Below are 19,094 nucleotides of genomic sequence, written 5' to 3' on the forward strand. Positions count from 1 at the left end.
TGCAAGGGTTTGGGGATGCAGGGTTTTGGGAGTGCAGAGATAGGGGGATGCAGGGATGCAGATCCAGCCATGGCCAGCGTTCTGTTCCTTTCCCCCACGGAGGCACGCTCTGGTGCTTTCTTGTCCTGTCACTTAGCTCGGGGACATCTGCCCTGCAGGAGGGACAGGCTCCCCTCTGCCTCCTCTCCCATCCCTGCCTGACCCTGCCCTGTCCCTGTCCCTGTCCCTGCCCAGATCCGGCAGTTCATCCACGACCTCCAGGACTTCACGGAGGACATGAAGGAGCGTGGCCGAGCCCTGTGAGAGCCTGCCCTGCCAGCCAGGCAGCAGCAGGGCAGGCAGGGAGAGGAGAGGATGAGAGAACCCTGCAGATATGGCAGACTAAAAAAATAGCAAATATTTAAAGGCATCTTTTCATTTCCTGCTGATCTCCCCTGCTCTTCTGTGAGCCCAAATCCTCAGAAGCAGAAGAGAGAGGAAAGCAGGAGGGAGTGAGTGAGCCCTGCCTGGCTCCCGGGGTCCCGGAGGTCTCACACACACCGGTGGTGCCACCAGGAGCTGCTCCTGCTCTGGAAAATCAGCTCCTGACTCATCCCAGGGCACGGAGCATGCTGGGCCTTTGTGCCCCTGCACCTCGTCTCAGCCGTGACATTTCCAGAGGGACAGGGCCATCCACACTCCTGAGAGGTGACTCAGCTGTCCCCAGCCATGGCCACCCTGTCACCCACGTGGGTGTCACCCTCTCAGTGGTGGCAGGAGCTCGTGGGAGAAAGAGCTATGCCCTGTGAGGGACAGGTGGGGACACGGCTGTCCCCTCCTGTGAGGAGCAGTTGGGGACACGGCTGTCCCCTCCTGTGAGGGATGGATGGGGACAGGGCTGTCCCTGCTCTGTGAGGGATGGATGGGGACAGGGCTGTCCCCTCCTGTGAGGGATGGGTGGGGACAGGGCTGTCCCCTTCTGTGAGGGATGGGTGGGGACACGGCTGTCCCTGCTCTGTGAGGGATGGATGGGGACAGGGCTGTCCCCTCCTGTGAGGAGCAGTTGGGGACAGGGCTGTCCCCAGGGGCTGGTGGAGGACACTGAGGGGCCAAAAGTGAAGTGTGGGTCAGAGCCAGCAGCGGGAGGGTTGGGCTCTCGCTGCAGCAGCAGGAGCTGCTCTGGGCAATCCCGCAGCTCCCGAGTGCTCAGGGTCAGGTTTCTGCCCCTCTCTGCCCACCCTGCTGGGCACACACCCTGTGCCCACCCTGCTGTGCCACAGCCGAGCCGTCTCCTGAGGCCGTGCCAGGAGGGAAAACACCCGGAGCTTCCAGCAGGCATTTATTGGGTGGGGTTGAGGTGGATGCACACCAAGCTGTGTCCCTCCCGTGGGCTGGGCTCCTCTCCCAGCCCTTCCAGCAGTTCTGTGTGCCCGGGGAGCAGCCTCAGGGCCACGGGGGGACACACAGACACAGACACACCCTGCCCATCCTCCAGCACTGCCTCCAGAGGGGCAGGTTTGGAATCCAGGGCTCTCCTGGCCTCTGGCTGCCCCTCAGCCCGACCAAACTCTCTGGCTGGGCCACTGACTGTCCCAGTGAGGCCCAGGAGGGCAGGACAGGCAGGAGCCTTTGGTGTGTGGAACAAAGCAAATCCCTGTGGGCCAAGCCCAGCAGCCCTGGAGAGTCTCTGGAGTGGCCCAGGAGAGGACCAGCCCCAGTCTGGGATCAGCTCCAGGACAGGATCAGCTCCAGGCTGGGCTCAGCCCCAGTCTGGGATCAGCTCCAGGACAGGATCAGCTCCAGGCTGGGATCAGCTCCAGGACAGGATCAGCCCCAGGCTGGGATCAGCTCCAGGCTGGAATCAGCTCCAGGCTGGAAGCTCCCCATGGACACTCCCAAGGTGGAGCAGGATGCTCTCCAAGCAGCAGCTCCAGGTGGTTTTTATCCCTCAGCCCAGGTGTGGGATGCTCTGTGCTGTGCCGTGGGCTCCCCGCTGCTGTCACAGCTGCCAGGCCAGGGTGGGACGAGGTGGCCATGGGGGACCCGGGGCCACCAGGAGCTGTGGCAGCACCCGGAGCTGCCCAGCCAGCCTGGGCCCCTCGGTGCTGCTGCTGCAGGGTTGCTGTGGGCAGGGATGGAGGCTGGATGTCCCGGAGGAGGCTCTGGCTGCAGACCTGGGGAGCAAAGGCAGGAGCTGGGGGCGCAGGAATCACAGGCACAGACCCCCTTGAGCTCCTTCTCCAGGGCCACGGAGCCAGCCCTGCTTTGCAGAGCAGCCACTGCCTGGAGATGAGCTCCTGCTGCCCCTGGCCACGGTGAGAGCTGCAGTGCCACGACACCAGCCCTCCAGAGAGGCCACAGCCCTGGGCTCTGGCAGCAGCCCTTCCCTCACAGGGAGCTCATCCCACAGCGCTCGGGCAGGAGCTGCAGCTCTGTGCTCCTCACCCACGGGGTGAAGCCCACCCCGAGCTCCCGAGGCCTTGCTGGCCCTGCGTGCACCCCCAGAGCCCGGCCCTGGCAGCAGGAGCTGGGAGCAGAGCCGTGCTCAGGGCCAGGCACGGCTGCTCCGGGGGACCCCAGCCCACTGTGCCAGCTCCCCTGGGGGAGTGGGAGCCCAGAGCAGGAGCCCAGAGCCCAGAGCAGGCTGCACGGGCTGGCAGCACCTCTGTGGCTCTGCCGTTCCTGTGGACTCAGATCAGTTCTGTCCTGAGCCGCTGGCACAGGGTGGGCACTGCCTGCCTGGCTCAGCAGCCAGGGGACCGCCCTGCCCAGTGACACAGCACGCTGGCACCCCCTGCTCCCAAAATCCTGGCTCATCCCCGTGGGGCTCTCCAGGGAGAACCCGCCTACTCCAAGGCAGGGCCAGCACCAAGGAAGCCCCTCCTGCCCGTCCCGGCTCCCCAGGACGTGCCCCTACCCCGTGTCCTGTGCCGGGCGCTGGCAGTGCCCTACATGATGGAGCAGGTGAAGCCACAGCACTCCCTGAGCAGGGTCAGGCCCGTCTTGGTCACGTAGGGAGCCGAGGTTTGCTGTCCCCTCGATGTCATCGTCTTCTCTGGGACAGGAGCTGCGGGAGCAGGAACCCAGCTCTGCCTGGGGACAGGGACAGGGCACAGCCCAGGGCCACTGCTCTGCCTGGGGACAGGGACAGGGCACAGCCCAGGGCCACTGCTCTGCCTGGGGACAGGGACAGGGCACAGCCCGGGGCCACTGCTCTGCCTGGGGACAGGGACAGGGCACAGCAGGGGCTGCTGCTCTGCCTGGGGACAGGGAGAGGGCACAGCAGGAACCCAGCTCTGCCTGGGGACAGGGACAGGGCACAGCCCAGGGCCACTGCTCTGCCTGGGGACAGGGACAGGGCACAGCAGGAACCCAGCTCTGCCTGGGGACAGGGACAGGGCACAGCCCAGGGCCACTGCTCTGCCTGGGGACAGGGAGAGGGCACAGCAGGAACCCAGCTCTGCCTGGGGACAGGGACAGGGCACAGCCCAGGGCCACTGCTCTGCCTGGGGACAGGGACAGGGCACAGCAGGGGCTGCTGCTCACAGCTGCTCTGGGACTGCTGCTAAGCCTGAGGGCACTGCCATGGGGGTCTGGGTGTCCCCTGGGGTCTGGGTGTCCCCAGCTCCTGCACCCCGAGGGCACTGCCCTGGGGCTCTGGGTGTCCCTTGTGGCTCTGGGTGTCCCCAGGGCTGGGAGTGCCTCCTGCCAGCCTGGGGAGGTGGCAGAGCACAGGGAAGGGGTGGCTGCCATCCAAGGATGCGGAGTCCATCCTGCACCCAGCCGAGGTGTGAGCCAGTGTTCAAGGGGAGCTGAAGGCTGGCAGCTCCGAGAGAGCCCCCCAGCCCCGTTCTGGTGGGCCATGCTGGGAAATGCCAGGAGGGAAAGGGGTCCCAACATCTGCTCCAATTCCAGGTGCTCCCACGCTGTGGCCTCAAGCACCAGCACCCCCTGTGCCCCTTCCCCACCCTCCCCCGGGTGAGCCAGCCCCAGGCAGGGAAATCTTGGAGGCAGAGTGCCTGGGAAAGGGACAAAGGCCAGGGAGGTTCAGTGCAAGCAACGAACACGTCGGCACGCACTTGCTCTCTGGAGGCAGCTTTTGGAGAGCTTGCTCTGCAGGAACTCGGCCATTTCCTTGTCCTCTTCCCTTTCCCTGTGACAAAGAACTCGGTTACTGCTCGGGAAAGGAGCAGCAGGGCCCCCAGGAGCCCTGGGGAGGCAGGACACAGCTCAGAGGACAATTGCACTGTGCCCAGCACGAGCAGTAGGTGACAGCAGCGACCTGAGCCTCTCAAACTCCACGTCATCCACCAGGAAATCCCGCGTCTCCACCAGCTTGTGGATCTGCTGCACCAGCTCCTCTTCCCTCTGCTTCTCCTCGTTGGATTTCTGCTTCTCTGCAGCACAGGGAGCACACTCACAGCCACGGGGAGCGCATTTCCCACAGCACAGAGGAGCTGCCTGGGGACACAGCTGGGCACAGCTGGGCACAGCTGGGCCCTGCCTGTGCCCATCTCCCCTGCCACAGCTGGCCTGGGCGGGGGAGCACAGCGCCCTGGGGAGAGCAGCACCCTGGGGAGTGCAGCACTGTCAGGGATCCCATCACCCTGGGGAGTGCAGCACCCTGGGGAGAGCAGCACCCCTGAGGATCCCATCACCCCAGGGAGAGCAGCACCCCTGAGGATCCCAGCACCCCGGGAAGAGCAGCACCCTGGGGAGAGCAGCACCCTCAGGGATCCCATCACCCTGGAGATCCCATCACCCTTGAGGATCCCATCACCCTGGGGAGAGTGGCACCCCGGGGATCCCAGCACCCCGGGGATCCCATCACCCCGGGGATCCCAGCACCCTTGGGGAGCATCCCCAGAGCCTCACCTGGCAGGGCCAGCAGTTTCTGGAGCTCTGTTTTCAGCCGGCTGATCTCCTGGCAGAGCTGGATGTCGTCCATCCTGTGGGGACACAAACGGGACCTCTGAGGGGGAGAGCTGGGAGAGGGGAGGTTCAAACCCCCAGAGCAGCACCCAGGTGTGCCTGTGGTGGGATCCCAGATTTCCCTGCCTTCCTGTGGGAAATGCCAGCCCGCTTCACCCCAGAGTTTGGCTGGGGCTCTGGCTGTTGGCACACAGAAAGCTTCACCACCTCCATGATAACAAAGCCTTATCAAAACCTGGCCCATCCACCAGACAAGGGCTGCTGTGCTTCTCCTGGTCCCAGAAAATAATCCCCAAAGAGCAAAATCCAAAAAGAGGTGGAAGCTGCTGCCACAGAAAAGGATCTTTTTTATGCCACCTTCCTGCAGAATTAAATAAAGGTGGAAACGTGAAATGTAACAGAGAGGGTGTGCAGAGCACCAGGGGCCGCGGGGACAGCAGAGATTGCTGGGGACACACTGAAATGAAAATTATAGTCAGATGAGAGCTGGATCATTGTTGCATTTAAATGGAAATTAATTCTGGAAACACTGATAGGGAGAGTAAAAGATAATAGATTCTCTTCTCAATTAAAATTGGGAGGGGTTGCAGGGACAAGCCCCCAGGAGGCTCCTCTGGGGCTGGGATTGCTTCCACCCCTGCTGTGACACCTGTGGCAGCATCAGCCAGAGCCAGGTGTCCCTGGCTGGCCCCAGGGAGCCTCAGGGACCAGGTTGGAGCTGCGCCTCCCACAGCATTCCAGCCCTTTCCTTCTGCCCTGGAAGGAGAAGTGTTTGGTGCCTCCTTGTTTCCCAGAGCACAGACACCCCAGGGATGCTGGGAGGGTTGATCTGACATTGCCCACAAGGAGCATTTCCCCCATGTCTCCCAGAGCCCCCCCAGCTCCCAGAGCCCCCCAGCTCCCAGCCAGGCAATCCTGGGTCCTGCAGAGCTCAGACTGAGCTCCCAGAGCCCCCCCAGCTCCCAGAGCCCCCCAGCTCCCAGCCAGGCAATCCTGGCCTGCCCCAGCCCCACGGGATTGCTGTGGCCCCCCAGCCCACCAGGAGGTTGCTGCAGGAGATTTCCCTCTGCTCTCCAAGGGACAAAGCAAACCGAGGGTTAAGGGAATGCCAGAGCTGGAGCTCAGACAGCACCTGAGAGCATCAGGTGCTGTTGCCATGGAAAGCCTTGAAGAGCTACACTTTTGATGGTTTCCACAACTCCTTTTCAAATTCGAGTTCAGGGGCAGCTGTGCCTCCAAGGGGCTCCAAATCCCAGCCTCAGAGCAGCTCAGAGCTCCCACTCCCCAGGTTTTCCAGGGTTTCCAGGCTGTGGGACCCAGTCACATCCAAAAGGCAGCACAGGAGATGCTCCAGCCCAGGAAATGTCACCTTTGCCAAAATCCCAGTTTGTGCTGGGCTGGCAGGGTGGGATCCGAGGGCAGGGCTGACTTCAGCCCTCCAGGGACAGTGAAACACTTCATCAGCCCAAACCACGGGTGTTAGCCAGGCCCTTTCCTCCAGACACACAAAACCTCCCCACAGAGCCATGGAAAACGTCCTGGACCCCCAAGGGCTGGTGGCAGCACGGCAACACCGGGGCTCAGGTCTGAAGGGCCGGGAATTTAATTCCAAAACTTCTTGGATCATTGGAATGGAAACGAGGTGGGAAGCAGCCTCATCCTTCCTCATCCCTGCTCATCCCTGGGGCTGAGCTGTGCTCGGCTGGCAGGAGGGGACACTGGGGAGTCCCTGGGAGGGAGCAGGACAGAGGGACAGACACTCACAGAGGGACAGACACACAGCACAGAGGGACAGACACTCACAGAGGGACAGACACACAGCACAGAGGGACAGACACACAGGGCAGAGGGACAGACACTCACAGAGGGACAGACACACAGCACAGAGGGACAGACACTCACATGTGGCACAGAGGGACAGGCACTCACACAGGGGACAGACACAGAGCGCAGAGGGACAGACACACAGGGCAGAGGGACAGACACACAGCGCAGAGGGACAGAGGGACAGACACTCACAGAGGGACAGACACACAGCACAGAGGGACAGACACAGCACAGAGGGACAGACACTCACATATGGCACAGAGGGACAGACACTCACACAGGGGACAGACACACAGCGCAGAGGGACAGACACACAGGGCAGAGGGACAGACACCCAGCGCAGAGGGACAGACACACAGCACAGAGGGACAGACACACAGCGCAGAGGGACAGACACACAGCGCAGAGGGACAGACACCCAGCGCAGAGGGACAGACACACAGCGCAGAGGGACAGACACTCACATGTAGCGCAGCTCCGACTCCCGGCGCACCAGGATCTCCCGGATCCGCTCGATCCTGAAGAGCTCCCCCTCGATGTCATCCATGGTGGCGGTGGAGTCGGCCATGGACACGATCTCGTCCTCTGGAGAAGGGACGGAGCCGCCTGAGGCTCAGGAGAGCCGCGGGACCCTGGGGGCAGCCTCGGGAGCAGCAGCAGCGCTTCCCCCGGGTCCGTGCTGGGACAGAGCCCCTCATGCCCTGGGGTCCCCCCTCCCCGAGCAGCAGCACCCCCGGGAGCTGCGCCCTGCTGGAGGGCAGGGCAGGAATGTCCCTTCCTTTGCCAGAGGCTCGGAAACCTCCAGCTCGGCCAGCGCCGAGAGCGGAGCCTGCCCGGCGCCCTCCTGCTGCAGGAGCCGGAGCAGAGCCAGGGCACACGGGGGGGTTCCTGCTGCTGCTCCCGCTCCATCGCGGGCTGGCTGAACGCCCCCATCCTTCCCAGGCACTGGGGTGAGCCCCCCTTCCAGCTCCCTCACCCTCTGCAGCGCTGAGCTCACATCCAGCCCCCACCTGGGGAAACTGAGGCAGGAAAGGGGGGTGGGGTCACCTGCCCAGCGTGAGAGGCAGGACCTTCACAGCAAAAGGCGGGATAAAGGGGCTGTAATTTATGTTTGAGAGGGGTGGGCAGGATGGAAGCCCTTCCACCTGCATCTGTGGCTCTGAGCAGCAGCTCTGCCTCCCCCGCCGTGACTCACACACAAATCCCACTCGCTGCTCCTGCCTGCCCATGGATTTCCTCTGGATGCTGTGTGGATCCCACAGGGACTCCCAGCCAGGTTTGGGGGCACAGCTGAGGGTTTGCTCCTGGCCAGCTCCCGGCCTGGGCTGGCTCAGACACAACACTGAGCCTGTCACCTGAGCCTGTCACCAGTGCCATCAGCAGCTCCTTCACCCTATCCCAGCCAACCCCACAGTCCCGGGGGTGCTGGGACAGGGGGCAGAGCCAGGCTGGAGGAGAACATTCCAAACCCTTCCAAACACTCCTGCAGGGGCTGGGTCTGCTTCCTCTGACCCTCCACAGGACACAGCTCCCCTCTGAGGCTCTGCCTTCCTGCAGCCCTGGGACCTTCCCCGTGCAGGAAGAGGGCCAAGCACAGAAGGTGCAGCTGCTCCAGGAGCAGGATTGCCCAGGCTGGGACCTGAGAGATGCCAGGCTGTGGGCTCTGGGCATTCCAGGCAGGAGCCAGGCCAGTGCTGAGGGTTACAGGGCAGGAAGAGACAAACTCCAAGGCTCAGGACCAAACTCTCTGCACTCTCCCCATCATAAAACACTGCTCAGGAAATCGTTCCCAGAGTGGGACACATTTCCAAGACTTCCAGCGTGGAAGGTTTATTGTGGAAATCCGATGGTTTGAATCCATGTGAGTGGTTTGGGGAAGAGTTTTCTGCTGTTTCTGACTTGGAAACTCATGAGGGCTCTCGGGGGTTGTGTCCCTGCCCCAGGCAGGAAGGGCAGGCTCAGTTCATGCCAGGGCATGACTCCTCCCTCGGTCCCTGCTGGGGCTCAGGCTCAGGGTGAGGCTGGATGAGCCTCCAGCAGCTCCTGCCCGGGATCAGGGTGAGGCTGGATGAGCCTCCAGCAGCTCAGGATCAGGGAGAGGCTGGGTGAGCCTCCAGCAGCTCCTGCCCGGGATCAGGGTGAGGCTGGGTGAGCCTCCAGCAGCTCCTGCCTGGGCTCAGGGTGAGGCTGGATGAGCCTCCAGCAGCTCAGGATCAGGGAGAGGCTGGGTGAGCCTCCAGCAGCTCCTGCCCGGGATCAGGGAGAGGCTGGGTGAGCCTCCAGCAGCTCCTGCCCGGGATCAGGGTGAGGCTGGGTGAGCCTCCAGCAGCTCCTGCCTGGGCTCAGGGTGAGGCTGGATGAGCCTCCAGCAGCTCAGGATCAGGGAGAGGCTGGGTGAGCCTCCAGCAGCTCCTGCCCGGGATCAGGGTGAGGCTGGGTGAGCCTCCAGCAGCTCCTGCCCGGGATCAGGGTGAGGCTGGATGAGCCTCCAGCAGCTCCTGCCTGGGCTCAGGGGCAGGGTGAGGCTGGATGAGCCTCCAGCAGCTCCTGCCCAGGATCAGGATCAGGGTGAGGCTGGATGAGCCTCCAGCAGCTCCTGCCCAGGATCAGGATCAGGGTGAGGCTGGGTGAGCCTCCAGCAGCTCCTGCCTGGGCTCAGGGTGAGGCTGGATGAGCCTCCAGCAGCTCCTGCCTGGGCTCAGGGTGAGGCTGGATGAGCCTCCAGCAGCTCCTGCCCAGGATCAGGGAGAGGCTGGGTGAGCCTCCAGCAGCTCCTGCCCGGGCTCTGCTCTCCCTCTGCCTCCCTCCTGGCGGTTGCCAAGGGACCGGCCTGTGCCTGCTACAGCATCACCGTGCGGTTGCTAAGGGACCAGAGTGCGGTTGCTAGGGGACCGGGATGCTGAGGTCCTTCATCCCGAGCATTCTGGGGCTCTGCTACCCCACAGCTCCTCTGGCCTGGGAGGTTTTGCTGCAGCTGCACCCAGCTGAGCAGCTGGGGACGGCCCCAGGGGCCCAAGGCAGATGCTGCCAGATGTGCAGGGACCAGCACAGCTGGAGGGGCGGGTGGCACAGCTGGCACGTGCCTGTGGGCAGCCACTGTCACCAAAAGCTGTGCTGCTGTGTCCCTTCTGTGCCAATAAACACAGAGACACAAACCCGGGGGGCTTCCTGCAGCCTCCGTGCCTGGGGACACCCCAGGGACACCCCAGGGACACCCCAGGGACACCCCAGGGACACCCCAGGGACACCCCAGGGACACCCCAGGGACACACCAACCTGCCCGGGGGCACGGGGCAGGGCTGGGGACGGGGACTGTCCCTCCTGGCCTGGGAATTTCCCGGGACGTTCTGATCCCTGCCGGAACAATCACTGCGCTGAGGTTCCCAGCAGGAATTTCCCGGGGGCAGCGCCAGGGCTGGGGCAGCTGCCAGGATCCCGAATGGCATCGGCACAAACATGCCAGGTGCGAGAGGGGAATCCTGGAATCCTCGCCCGGGCAGGCAAAGGGAGGAGGCGGCTGGGACGGGAGGAGGGGGCAGTGCTGGGACGGGAGGAGGGGGCAGGGCTGGGACGGGAGGAGGTGACAATGCTGGGACGGGAGGAGGTGACAGCGCTGGGACGGGAGGACGGGGCAGTGCTGGGACGGGAGGGGGTGACAGCGCTGGGACGGGAGGAGGTGACAGCGCTGGGGTGGGAGGAGGTGACAGCGCTGGGACAGGAGGAGGTGACAGCGCTGGGACGGGAGGAGGTGACAGCGCTGGGACGGGAGGAGGTGACAGCGCTGGGACGGGAGGAGGTGACAATGCTGGGACGGGAGGAGGTGACAGCGCTGGGGTGGGAGGAGGGGACAGGGCTGGGACGGGAGGAGGTGACAGCGCTGGGACAGGAGGAGGTGACAGCGCTGGGACGGGAGGAGGTGACAGCGCTGGGACGGGAGGAGGTGACAGCGCTCGAACGGGAGGAGGTGACAGCGCTGGGACGGGAGGAGGGGGCAGGGCTGAGCTCCTTTCCCCCACCTGCAGCTGGAGGCCGGGATGTAATTCCAGCCCCTGGGCAGAGCCCACAAGAGCAGGAAAGCTCCTGGCTGGCTCTGGGATGGTTCCCACCGGGCGTGGCTGCCACCACCCTGTGCTCCCACGCCACTCCCAAGTCACCTTTCTGCTGGACACTGACCAGGTCAGGAGTGTCCTGTGGCATGGGGACAGTGGGAAGGTCACCACAGCCCAGCCAGGGCCGCAGGGCTCAGCTGGAGAGTGCCAGCCCTTGGCTGAGCCTTCAGGAGCTGTGGTCGGGTCCTGGCACTCTGCAGCCCTCAGGAATTCCGAGGAGCTGCTCCCCAAGCAGGCGGTGCTGGACAAGAAGCTCTGACAGGACCTTCATGGCCCTGGAGCTGCTGAATTCAGGGCAGAAGCAGAGGGAGGGCTGTGCCAAGAGCGAACTGCTGGAAAATTAACCCACAAACCCTGGGAGGGAGCACGTGGAGAAGGGGACACCCAGGGCAGGGTGTTCACCAAAGCTGGGATCGAGCCCACAGTCCAAATCTCCCTTTGGGGACAGACAGGGATGGCCCCATGTGTCACACTGCCCAGGGGTCCCCGTGCTCCCACAGCTCTCCCAGAGCAGCACAGCCACACACAGAAAACCCCCTGAGCCAGGGGGATCCTGCCTGGCACCATTTCGGCCTGGCAAACCAAGGAGAGAAATTTGGAGATGCTCTGATCATCACAGCCCGCCCAGGGAGGGGCCTCAGCTAACGAGGAGTGTGACAGCCAGAGACTTCCATTCCAGATGGTTCGGGGACAACATTTGGACAGCCAGCAGCAAGCTGGGATGAGTCACCACAGCCAACAGTGCAGGGTGAGCTTCGAGCAATTTTCTTCAGGATTTAAGTTGGGAAATCGATTGACAGCCCCTGTGGAGGGGTCAGAGCCCTTTATGGGGGCACCATCCCGAGAAGCCTCAACTCAGCCGTGTGTGTCCCTCTGCTCCTGCCAGCAGCAGGGACAGGGGACATTCAGCCTGGACTCCAGCAGGACGAGGGGCTCCAGGAGCTCAGGGCTGCACCGGCTCGGTCTGAGCTGTCCTGGTGGGGAGCAAGCAGCAGAGCAGCACCCGAACAGGGGACAGGGATTGCTGTTCTTACCTGTCCCAAGGTGCCCAGGAGCTGGGAGCTCACAGAACTGCACTGAACCAGCAGAATCACAGCCACCACAGCCCTGCTCACAGGCACCCACGGGGGATGTCCTGCCCATACCCAGCACCCTGAGTCGGGTCCCTGGCCCACCGTGGTCCCATCCCGGGGCTGGAGCAGAGGATGGGGTGGTGATCCCCTCAGAGCCCCACGGGAGGTGTACGGGAGGATTCACGCTGCCAGGAAAGGCAGAAAAGGAAAGGACCAAAACTTCCCACAGCTCCCCCGGGAGCTGAGCAGCTTCACGGGCACCACACAGTCCCCAGGCAGTACCCACAGGATGCTGGAGCTGGTGATCCCTCCTCCCCTGCCTCTCCAGCCGTCCGTGCCCGCGGGGTGCAAGGGGCTGAGGGGGAGCAGAGAGGGACTGGGAAGGGGAGGGGTCGCAGGCGCCTCCCTCTGCCCAGCCCAGAGCTGCGACCCTTCCTCCCAGCCCAAGGTCGAGGGCTCTGCTCAAGGCGATTCCCCCGCTTGGCATCCCCGCTCGGCTCACCCGCGGTGAGCTGCACGAACCGGGCTGAGAGGGGCAAAGGCGGTGAAGGACGGGGCGACCCCTCCTGTGCCCCGCTCACAGCCGTGCCCAGGGCCGCGCACGCAGCGAGATGTGACCGTGCTGTCCCGGTGTGTCCCTGCAGACAGCCCCCTGCCGCCACCCTTCCTCCCCTCCAGCGCCCCTTCTCCTCGTCCTTACTGTCCCCCAGGCACCCCATCCGTCATCCATCCATCCATCCATCCATCCATCCATCCATCCATCCATCCATCCATCCATCCATCCATCCATCCCTTCCTCTCCCCCACTCCCGATGGCCGCTCGGGACCCCGGCCGGGCTCCGTTTGGTGGATGAAGCCGCCGGTTCCCCGCCAGCTCCCGGGGCTCGGGTGCCCGGATTGTCCCGGAGCCCCGGGGCGGGGGAAGTTGGGTTCGGGCGGTGCCGGTGCCGCGGGCTCACCTGGCCCCGCGCCGGCCGGCGGCCAGCGGGTGGATTCCATGGATCCGTAGCGGGGAGAAGCGCGGCTGCCCTCCATCCGCAGCCAGCGCGCCGTGCTCCGCCGGGGCGGGGGCTCCCGCCGCTCCCTCCGCCTTGCTCCCTCCGCTTTGCTCCCGCCGCTCCCTCCGCTTTGCTCCCGCCGCTCCCTCCGCGCCGCTCCCGCCGCTCCCTCCCCTCTGCTCCCGCCGCTCCCTCCGCTCCGCTCCCGCCGCTCCGCCGGGGCGGGGGCTCTCACTGATCCCGCCGCTCCGACCCACGGCTCCGCTCCGCCGGGGCGGGGGCTCCCGCCGCTCCCTCCCCTCCGAGCCCCCGCCTGCAGCCCCCGGCCCCCGCAGCTTCACCCGGGCCATGCCCCGGGGCTCGTCCCGGCCCCGTTCACCCCCAAACGCGCAGCACCGGCACCGACCGAGCGGGGCCCGGGCACTGAAGGCGCCCAGGCTCCGGGGGACACGGGGCGCCGAGGGGGAGGCACAGCACCCAACAGCTCCCCCAAAACCTGCTGAGCCAGGGCAGCCGTGCTTCCTGGTAGAAGCCACTTTTCCCCATGGAAAAACCCATCAGTGAGTCTGAGCCATGCTCCAGGGGCTGGAGTCCAGCGGCCCCCTCAGCAGGACCCTGGTGGTCCCTCCTCTCTCGGCCAGGACAGCAATGCCCAGGGGCACTGCCCTGAGGCTGGGCGCAGCAAACGGCCGGGGGGCTGGGTGTGGGGGGCAAACCCCCTCTGACAGGGGTCTGCGCTCCCAGAGCGCTTGGCTGAGGACTCACCTGTGCAGGGACACACCTCAACACCCCTCCCCCAAAACACACCCAGGGGACACACGAGTGTCCTCTGCTGGGACACCTCTCGGCCAGGACATGCCTGTAGGTGACACTGATGTCCCCATGCACAGTCCAAAGGCTCAGGGACACCCCTGCACAGCAAGGTGGCTCAGGGACACTTTGGGAAGTGCCACTGGAGAGCAGGGACACGGTGACACTGGGGGGATCAGCCCCCGCCCAAGCCAGCCCGTGGGCTCTGCTCACAGCAGCCTCAGCTCCAGCCGGTGAAACACAAAATCCTGGAATTCCCACCTCCAACAGCCAGAGCAGCTCCCGACTCGATCCAGCCAAAGGATTTGAAGCAGAACACGTGCCAGAGCTGGTGCTTCATTCCTTAAGGATAACTGCGGAATATAAACCCAACGAGACACAAATTAAGAGTCTCCGTCTAAAAACAGGGGAAAAGGATGTGGGAGCTGCTGCTCTGGGATGGAAATGCTGCAGCAGCACCTCTGGAAATGCAGGAGCACTCTCCCAGGAGCAGCACAAAGCCAGGAGGCCGTGGAGGTGGGCTGGGAGCTGGAAGGGTGAGCCTTGACAAACGGGGAGCTCCAGCATTCCAGGGAATGGCTCGGGAATGCCCCGGGGTTGTAAGGAACCGCCAGCTCCCAGCCAAGGGGAGGGACAGGGCTGCCCGGGCTGGTTTGGGTGCGCAGGGAAGGAGAGCCACGAAGCTGCTGCCTCTCAGCTGACGAAAGGATGAGCACCCCCCGCCCTGGAGCCGGCGGGGCTGCAGTGACTCACCTTGTTTTGGTCGCTCCGAAGCGCAGAGAAAATGAACCTGTAAATATTTTAATCAGTTCTTCAGGCAAGCACTCTCCAGGATGACTTTCACTGTGAGCAGCCAGATCTGCTGGGGGCTGAGCTCGAGTTTAATGCATTTTATCCGCTCATTTTACCGGGAGTAAATCAGACAGTCCAGAGTCACCCAGAGCCAGGATACAATTCACACACCACTGGGGCTGCTGGGTGGGATGGAATCCTCGGGGCAGAGGGAAGTGCAAATCAGGCACAGGAGCAGCCTGGGCTTCTTCCCTCGCCCAGGTCCTGGAATTCTGGGGCTGAGGAGTTTCAATGGGACCTTCCCTGCTGCTCCTTAGGGAGATGTGTTCGTGCTGTGGACGGGCAGGATTAAGGAATGCCCAAAGTCAGTGTGATACTCTTGCCCAATAAGGTTTTTTTAAAGATTATCAATCCATTAAACACATTCGGTGCAGATTCAGGGGAGTCACCCCTCTGCACAGCTCCAGGGTGGACAGGCTCCTGTCTCTGCAAGGCTTCTCCCTGTGAATCCGGAACCCAGCAGCTGCTGCTGTGCTGAGGCAGATGAAAAGGGCACGGCTCACCCAGGCAATCGGCTTCCAAGGCGGGCAGCGCCGGCAGCTGAAGCAGCAGCTGCATTTCAAAGCGTTCCAGCTCTTTCTGTGCGGCTCACAAAGGCTCAGGATGTGCTGCGCGCAGGGATGAGCCTGACTGCAGGCAGATCCCCCACTAACACGCTTTGTTCCTCAGGTATTACACCACAATAAGACCGGCAGAAATTCTTGACATCAAAATTGCTCCACTCGTGTTGGAATTCCTGGGGGAAGATAACATCTTAATAAAAAGTTCCAGCTATTCTCGGCACGGGCACAGCTCTATCTATGGAGCCGTTCCAGCAGAGCATTGTGCCGGCACAGAGGATCGCTGCCAGGAGCGAGGGAGCTAACTACCCTGAAACGATCTGATGTACAGATAATGCGGGATCGATGCCTGCACAGAGAGGAATTATCGCCCGCCCGGAGTCCTTTCCTTGTCTCCGGCGCTTCCTGCCGAGCCCACAACGCGGCAGGGTGACACACTGCCAGGCCATTTGCATATGCCACGCTAAACATGCATTTCCATCAATATTCGGCTTTCTGCAGCTGCCTGTCTCGGGGCTTGTGAGCCACGCAGGCAGATGTTACTGAAATCCATCCCTGGGCGCAGGAATGATGGGATTTCCTGACCGAGGAATACCTGATAACCGACAGCAGCCTTTGCCGAGGCTGAAGGGACTCCGAGGCTCATTCAAACCCCATTTGAGATCTCCTGATGACACCAGACCGCCGATTTTCCACTGAGAAGCAGAACTTGCCTCCTGAGAGGGGCTGAAATCTGTGCCTTGGGGTGGGGGCAGGGCAGGTGAGGAGGTTTAACCCAGGAACGGGTTAAAAGAGGAAGGCTGGGAACCAGTGACTTCCAGCTGGGAATAACCTGGGATAACTCAGTGTGAAGGACATCCTCTGGCACGGACCGAGTGCTGCTCTTTGCTGTGCTCCCGTGCCCAGGTGTGGCTTCGGGGGTCCCCTGGTTAGTGAGGGACAGAAATAAATCCCCCTTCTCTTTCTGGAGTGGTGGCTGTCCCGGCGTGGCCGCTTCAGCAGCCGGAGGAGCCCTGCTCAGGATGAGCTGAGCCAGGGCAGATATCCCAGCCCGCCCTCCGGAAATCCCAGCCCGCAGAAGCGGCTCCGGTCGGGAGGCCAGGCCTCCCTGGCACCTGGCACCGGGCACACCTTAAATCAGCCCCAGGAAGTGCCCGGGTGGGCCGGGCCTGCCGCGGGCTCTGAGCACACCTGGAGGGTTCTCCCCGCAGATTCCCAGCAGGAAACACTGAAATCACAAAGCACACACGGCGGGTGGTGTGTGGAAAAACCTTCTCTTACAAATGAACCGGGTTTTTATTCATTTCCCTTACAGAGAGTTCACCCCACCCTGGAAGGGGTCTGCGTGCTGTCAGCACGTCAATCATTTCCATTTGGTGGTGTCACAGCCCAGGTCACAACTGTCACTCAGCCTCAGCAGCAGCTCTGGCAGCAACAATACAAATTTGGCTTTTGACTAAAAACTCAGCTACAGTCATTTACCCAATGTACACCTGAAATATCCTTTTGGGATTTAGGAAGCAAAATCATCAGGATAAAAAGGAAAAATTACAAAAATGTAGAATGCTATAAAGTAAGAAAATAAGATCTATAGGTTTGTTTTTTAATAAAAATCTCCCATGTCAGAAATAGCCTGTATATATTCAGCAGTTTCGAACTGATGGTGATTTCTGGACATTATCATTACCCGAGGTTCCCACTCCACCGCAGAGATTTAGGTACAGACTAGTTGATCCCATGCTGCAGTATCCAATTCCTGTTAAAGCTCTCATCTTTCAGAGCCTTTACCAGCCAGTCCTTCTCGCTCTCCTCCTCAGAGTCACTCACTTCACTGGAATCAGCGGCCAGGAGCCGGGAATAATTAATTTTTCTCTGCCGGGGCAGTTTGGATCGGGCAATGAGGAAGAAGAGGATCCAGAGCCCGAGCCCCACGCAGCCGGCCTGGAGCAGCACGGGCAGCCCGAGGCGCTGCACCCCAAGCCCTGCCCCGAGGCTGCCCAGGCCGGCCCCGGCCGTGCCCAGCGCCCGCAGCAGGGCGAGCAGGGCGCGCTCCGTGCCCGGCAGGGCCACGTCCCCCACCGTGCCCTGCGTGTGCCACCGCAGCGCCCCGCTGCCCAGGCCGGACAGCGCCTGCACGGGCAGCGCTGCCCAGGGCTCCCGCAGCAGGGAATAGCTCAGGAGCTGCGCTGCCAGCGCGCCCGGGCCCAGCGCCTCCGCCGCGCCGGCCGGCAGCGCCCGCAGCAGCCGCGGCCCGAGCGGGTGAAGGGCCAGCTCTGCCAGCGGCCCCAGGGCCACCCAGAGCCCCACGAGGAGCTCGCCGCTGCCCTGGTCCTGCAGCTGCCACGGGAGGAAGTTGTAGCTGGCAGAGCTGGCGGCGCCCACGAGGAACAGGGTGCCCGCGAAGAGCAGCGCCCGGCCGTGCCCCCGCAGCAGGGACAGCGCCTTGGGCAGCCCGGGAGCGCGGGCGCTTCGCCTGGGAGCGAGGCCGGGAAAGAGGAGGCTGACCGTCAGGGAGAGCAGCACCAGGACAGCGTAGGCGTAGAAGTGCACGGCGAGGCGGGGGACGGAGCGGCCGAGGGAGCAATCCAGGCGATCCACCAGCACGGACACGCCGCACGCTCCGGCGGCCGCGCCCGCGCAGCCCCACGGCCACAGCCGCCCGTACCTGTCCGTGGCGTCCACAAAGTCCAGGTACTCGTAGACTCTCTCATCCATGGTCCATTCCAGAGAAGTGGCCAACAGCTCCCAAAGCACCACAGCGCCCAGGACCATGAGAAAAACCCGGTACTCTCTGTCCTGGGAGCTGCTCTGCACGGCCTCCAAGCTGGCATCTCGAGAGTCTGAAAGGTTTTCAGGCACTTGGGCATCTCCCACAGCGGGAAGAGCTGTTTTAAACAAAGCTGGCCCATTACTCTCAGTAGCATTTGGGCTTTCCTCAGCATTATCAGCAAGATCAGTGGCGGCAGAGCCCGGAGTTCCCTCCTGAAGCCCAGGGGAGGGAGGGCCGTAGGATGCCGGCCCTCCTGGTTCCGGTGTCTGCTGATCGATGCCTTTCACCCTCCAGCCAGAGGGACCATCCAAGGAGCCTTTTCCCTTTGGATCACCTTCCCCAGCCTCTCTGCCGCGCTCCTGAAGCACGCCTGCTGCGCCCAGCAACCCCTGGGAGGCTGAACTGCCCAGAGCGGGCTTCCTGCTCGCTGCCAACACGTCAGCAGCCGCTGTCCCCGCTCGCCCTGGCACAGCTCTGGTGTGCGGCAGAGCGCTCGGGTTCAACGTTCTGTCACTGTTCCTGCCGGGGCTGGGCACCGGGCCGGGCACTGCGGTGGGCACCGGGCCGGGCAGAGCGGAGGGGAGCACGGAGGGCAGCGGGGAGGGCAGGGAGCCGGGCAGGCCGAGCTGCAGGCTGCGGTCACAGCCCGCGTCCCCCGTGTCCCCCGCGGGCGGGATGAAGGTGAGCGCCAGGCCGGCCCCGGCCGAGCCCAGCGCCGAGCCCGCCAGCAGCAGCCGCCCGGCGCGGCCCCGCGGGCAGCACAGCGGCACGGCGAGCGCCGCCAGCAGCCGGGCCCCGGCCGCCGCCCCCACCAGCGGCGCGGGCAGCCCGAGCAGCCGCAGGTAGAGCGGCAGGAAGGGCTCGGCGCAGCCCCGGCCCGCGCCCTGCAGCAGCCGGAACAGCGCGGCCAGCGCCAGGGCCCGGCCCACGTCCCAGCGCTCGCTCATGGTCCCCTTCGCATGGCCTCACCCGCCGCCAGCGCCGCCGCTCCCCGCCGGCCCCGCTCCGCGCGGGGAGGAGCCGCCGCACCTGCGGCACCGGGGCGGCACCGGCCCGGCCGCACCTGCCCCGCCCCGGGACCGGCGGGGGCGCAGCGCCCTCTGCGGGCCGGGCCGGGAATAGCCCGGGACCGGCACGGGAACGGCCCGGGACTGGCACGGGAATGGCCCGGTAACGGAATGGGA

General features: G+C 63.8%; 1 protein-coding gene and 1 pseudogene across 1 annotated transcript; both read right to left on the reverse strand.

Annotated features, from left to right (window-relative positions):
* Positions 1-1,305: 1,305 nt before the first annotated feature.
* On the reverse strand, positions 1,306-13,983 carry LOC132336737 (bMERB domain-containing protein 1-like; annotated as a pseudogene).
* Positions 13,984-16,722: 2,739 nt separating this feature from the next.
* On the reverse strand, positions 16,723-18,938 carry MFSD6L (major facilitator superfamily domain containing 6 like). Its single transcript, XM_059864698.1, has one exon. The coding sequence runs from the start codon at positions 18,855-18,857 to the stop codon at positions 16,866-16,868; it is 1,992 nt and encodes a 663-aa protein (XP_059720681.1). The 5' UTR covers positions 18,858-18,938; the 3' UTR covers positions 16,723-16,865.
* Positions 18,939-19,094: the final 156 nt, after the last annotated feature.

Source organism: Haemorhous mexicanus, chromosome 20, assembly GCF_027477595.1.
Source record: "Haemorhous mexicanus isolate bHaeMex1 chromosome 20, bHaeMex1.pri, whole genome shotgun sequence".
In the NCBI taxonomy this organism is placed as follows: Eukaryota; Metazoa; Chordata; class Aves; order Passeriformes; family Fringillidae; genus Haemorhous; species Haemorhous mexicanus.